Source organism: Oxyura jamaicensis (genome assembly GCF_011077185.1).
Source record: "Oxyura jamaicensis isolate SHBP4307 breed ruddy duck chromosome 15 unlocalized genomic scaffold, BPBGC_Ojam_1.0 oxy15_random_OJ67414, whole genome shotgun sequence".
Taxonomy (NCBI): domain Eukaryota; kingdom Metazoa; phylum Chordata; class Aves; order Anseriformes; family Anatidae; genus Oxyura; species Oxyura jamaicensis.
In genome coordinates, this window is record NW_023304405.1 from 2,389 (window position 1) to 3,508 (window position 1,120).

General features: G+C 69.6%; 1 protein-coding gene across 1 annotated transcript; it reads left to right on the forward strand.

Moving 5' to 3' along the window:
* Positions 1 to 646: 646 nt before the first annotated feature.
* On the forward strand, positions 647 to 1,117 carry LOC118157955 (apelin receptor A-like; the record flags this gene model as incomplete). The annotated part of the gene is made up of 1 exon (XM_035312496.1): positions 647 to 1,117. A coding segment is annotated over exon 1 (429 nt), but the record flags the coding sequence as incomplete, so codon positions are not given.
* Between the last annotated feature and the right edge of the window lie 3 nt (positions 1,118 to 1,120).

The following is a 1,120-nucleotide window of genomic DNA, read 5'->3' on the forward strand; positions in this document are numbered from 1 at the left end:
GGATGCTCTTGGGCTTGCTTCATCTTCTTCCCCTAGACCTGCTAGTCCTACTTATCCAAGGCTGCGCTCTGGCTTGGCATCACCGACAAGTGGGATAGTTTTGTGCAAGGATGGGGTGCCAACAGGCCCAGAGCAAAGACCCCCAGAGGCTGCCCATGCTGAGCACTGCTCCGTTTTCCTGCCGTGCTCACCATGAAGCTCTCGCAGCATTCACTTTCTGCCCTCCCTGCTCATCCTGCACATTTCTAGCCTGGCTTACAGGTCTCTGCCGGCACTCGGCACCCAGCTCTGCCACAGCATATGGCACACGCTCACCTTCGAAAGTTGGCAGGGAGTTGGGCTGTGCTGGTGACGCCCACGTAGGTCACTCCGAGAGGCATCGTGGAATTTACAGCAAAACCTTCCCACCCGCGCCTTGCCTCTCCCACCGCCCTCGGCCCCCTCCAGCCAGCGGGGGCTGCGGCCAGGGAACTGCTCCTGCCCCTGCGGAGGGGGGCTGCGAGCGATGCTCTGCCGGGGCGCGGAGCAGCTCCGCTGCGGGGCGGGCTTGGGGCGGGGGTCCCGGCGCCTCCGGGGGGCGGGGGTCGCGGCGGGGCCGCCCGGTGCGGGGTCGCGGGGGGCGTTCCGGGGCGGTGCGCGGCGGCCCCTTTATAGGAGCGCGGCGGGGCGCGGGGGGCAGCGCGGCACCATGGAGTACGCGGAGGCGGACTACTACTACGGGGAGGAGGAGGGCAACGAGACGGGGGAGGCGTGCGAGTGGCAGGCGGACTGGGAGGCGTCCTTCTCGCTGCTGCCCGCGCTCTACACGCTGGTCTTCGTGCTGGGGCTGTCCGGCAACGGGCTGGTGCTGCTGACGGTGTGGCGCGGCCCTCGGGCCAAGCGCCGCTCCGCCGACGCCTACATCGGGAACCTGGCGCTGGCCGACCTGGCCTTCGTGGCGACGCTGCCGCTCTGGGCCGCCTACACGGCGCTGCGCTTCCACTGGCCCTTCGGCGCGGCGCTCTGCAAGCTCAGCAGCTACCTGGTGCTGCTCAACATGTTCGCCTCCGCCTTCTGCCTGGGCGGCCTCAGCGCCGAGCGCTACCGCGCCGTGGCCCGAGCCGCGCCGCCGCCCCGCGCC